Source organism: Adiantum capillus-veneris, chromosome 28 (genome assembly GCF_014529385.1).
Source record: "Adiantum capillus-veneris isolate H3 chromosome 28, ASM1452938v2, whole genome shotgun sequence".
NCBI lineage: Eukaryota > Viridiplantae > Streptophyta > Polypodiopsida > Polypodiales > Pteridaceae > Adiantum > Adiantum capillus-veneris.
The window spans coordinates 71,235,940-71,238,723 of record NC_140958.1 but is presented as its reverse complement, the minus strand read 5'-3'; the positions used below and the strand labels follow the sequence as shown (position 1 = coordinate 71,238,723).

The 2,784-nt window shown below is 43.6% G+C and overlaps 1 protein-coding gene across 3 annotated transcripts; it reads right to left on the bottom strand.

The window, feature by feature from the left end:
• Nucleotides 1-252: 252 nt before the first annotated feature.
• Nucleotides 253-2,134, bottom strand: LOC147420654 (ethylene-responsive transcription factor ERF024-like). 3 transcript variants are annotated; one of them, XR_015186976.1, is made up of 2 exons: nucleotides 1,213-2,134; nucleotides 253-648 (listed from the first exon to the last, which is right to left on the bottom strand). XR_015186976.1 is itself a non-coding variant. In XM_086504470.1 (2 exons), exon 1 carries the CDS (start codon nucleotides 2,132-2,134, stop codon nucleotides 1,265-1,267), a length of 870 nt encoding a protein of 289 aa, XP_086360596.1. In that variant the 3' UTR covers nucleotides 253-648; nucleotides 1,222-1,264. The 3 variants fall into 3 exon arrangements, 1 of the variants encoding a protein (XP_086360596.1); XR_015186977.1 differs by having other exon boundaries at nucleotides 253-569; XM_086504470.1 differs by having other exon boundaries at nucleotides 1,222-2,134.
• Between the last annotated feature and the right edge of the window lie 650 nt (nucleotides 2,135-2,784).

The window sequence follows — 2,784 nt, the reverse complement described above, 5'->3', positions numbered from 1 at the left end:
TTTTAAAAGAAAAAGGTACATTATATTCTTAACAAAATTCACAGATAAAGGGTTTTACAAACATGTCGAACGCACGTGATATGGTAGTTTTACACATAGTGAACCTCCCGAGATGTCCAAAGACTCCAAACTGATATCTTTGCGATTGCTTATAGCTTCCAGCTAATTAAATCAAATCTGGAGTGAATTGTCAAAACATCATTTAAAAGATCTACACTGATCATCCACCTCAAAGAAATTGACACCTCATCCTGAAGGAGACATTAATTGTTTTTTATGCAAATAAGGATTAAGACAAGCAAGCCTTTACAAGGATGTTTTTTAGAATAGAGGATTATGATTAGAAGGTTTAAGGTTTTTACATGGGACATCTCGATGGCAAGGAATACAAGGATTTTTGGTTGATAGACATTGTCTTTTTCTTCATGGGCATCAATTCTACATGAGGCCTATTTGGGTGATAGTACTTGAATGTTCGCGGTTCCTTTAGATGAATGGGCTGTTGGTGGGGGCTTGTTATATGCTCTATATGCTTCATGAATGGATCCAATAGTGGTGCTGGCTCGTACCTGACGATAAACGCGCATCAGAGACTATTTATGAGCACTCCACAGCAATAGGTTCTGAGGTAGTTCCATGCTATATACACTGGAGATGCCCCAAACATCATATTAGCCACATTGTAGCTATCAAAACAGGAAGCTGACTTCAATTTGATGCACTAGTATTGTTAGGCTAATTTCATGAATCAATATGCTAATATGAGAGGACATGGCTATGGAGCACGAAACCAGTTTTTAATGTAAATTTTGAGCTCAACCTCATGTGTAAGTTCACTATCGTGCACCCAGGCTCTTTGAAATGAAAAAATAAAGGTGTCACTACTGGAACCTTCGTGTAGTGATGACACCTTCGCATCCAAGAAACTTACTGACACTTTAGTCACCCAAATCTAGCCATGAAACCTTCCAAAATGAGGGACCAATGAATTGCAAATTAGGAGTTGTTCCACTCTCCATCGAAAGCTTTCTAGTCCCGTTTTAGCTTCATTGATCACTTAAGAGGCTTGACAGTAAATACTGTGAAACACTGATCTCTTGGTAAACTAACCATGCATCTATCTTTTAGCAGTGGCATTTTTGTGAGAAAGCTGCTGACAATTGAAAGAAAACCATGGAAATGCCTGAAGAAGGGTGCAAGAGCTAACCATACCTTACTCACTTGTAAGTGGTCGAAATGCGACTGATGCCGAAATGTTTGGGCTTCAGTGATAGCTCCATAGTGATGGTTCTTCTGTGCTGCTGTCATCATCGCCACACAATTGGTGGCAGCTGGAGAAGTGAAGAGGGCCCGAATGAAGCTCGGTCGGGGACAGAAACATACTTTCTGCCATGTGTGTGATGTCGGAGCATGGTACATCAAATATGCCCGGCATGTCGTCTTGATTTAGCTTACTGCAATTTAGATCGGTATAGCTAGCTGGAGCTGAATCCACATATGTGGAAGCATCTGTTTGTATGCTTGAAGTTGCCTCGTCCTCAGCATACGATGCATGTAAGACTGGCATGCGCAAGCACGAGGCATTTGATGCTTCCTCCTTGACTGGCACAATAGGAGCTTCATCACATACCTCCACCCCTGTTGTCGAAGGTGTTGCAAAGAGTAATCCAAACGCAGTTGCTGCCTCTGTCGCCGCAGCTTGAATGTCGCGGGGAGAATTTGTACATGGTTGAGGTGATGTGTGAACATACTCAGGAAAGTTTAATACCGCCGCATCGCCTTTCAAGCATAATGCAGCAACATCATAAGCCCGAGCTGCCATTTCCGCAGTCGGGTAGGAGCCAAGCCAGATGCGAGATTTCTTCTTTGGCTCTCTTATTTCAGAGACCCATTTGCCCCAACTTCTCCGACGCACACCATGATAAACGGGGTGCCGAGTTTCTGAGCTGGACTTGGCAGCTGCTTCTCCACTCTTCTTGCACTTGGATGCGGAAACACCTTCCATAGATTGAGAGACTGAAACAGCTTCGTCATGTGCGCGCAAGTGGAAATCTATAACACAAGGTTGATGACACAAAGAGGCAGGGGCCTCGAGCTCTGAGAAGTTTGCACCATCATCAGAGGGATAGTACATTGTGAAGCTGGGGTATGGGTGCAATTCTGATTTATGCAATCGATGGTGCCCCAAGTGGCGGCATCAACAATAATGGTGAAACAAGATAGATTGTGAAGGACAGTACTTTAGATGACATGAGAGGGCGGAACCCTGCAGAAAGCCTGAAAGCAAAGTTGTGAGACGTTGAGGAAAGAAGAACTGAGTCTTGACCAATAAATCAATGTAGTGATTGTACTAATAATGTGAGTTTTGTATGCAGTTATGTTTGTTAAGCAGTACGGCTGGCAATTTCTTCAATGCAGAAACAGACGTTGCATGAATAAGAGGTACTATCAACTTCTGTTCAGAACACAGCTCCTCGCATTGCGATGTTGCCTCGCAGCATCATTTTCAAGCCATGTCAAATTGAGCAGAAGGCTGGAGTCTTGAATGTGGACTATGACGCAGCGCCTGCTCTCAAAATAATTGGTTGCAATGAGTATGGTACTCAATATGGGCGATTTGCGGCAAAAGAACTAGAAAAGCAGGAGCATGCTGCATCGCCCAAACGCCCAAATGCGCAGAAAAGCAAGAGAAGGCAAGAACGGGTACCTAAAAAGATACAATGGAGAAAGGTCCATGACGAGGGGAGCAGGGGAAGCTGCAGAGAGGGCGACAAGCAGCCATCT

Bases quoted from the DNA above. Each gene is read 5' to 3' on its own strand.
- LOC147420654 (XM_086504470.1), bottom strand. From the start codon at position 2,134: ATGTACTATCCCTCTGATGATGGTGCAAACTTCTCAGAGCTCGAGGCC.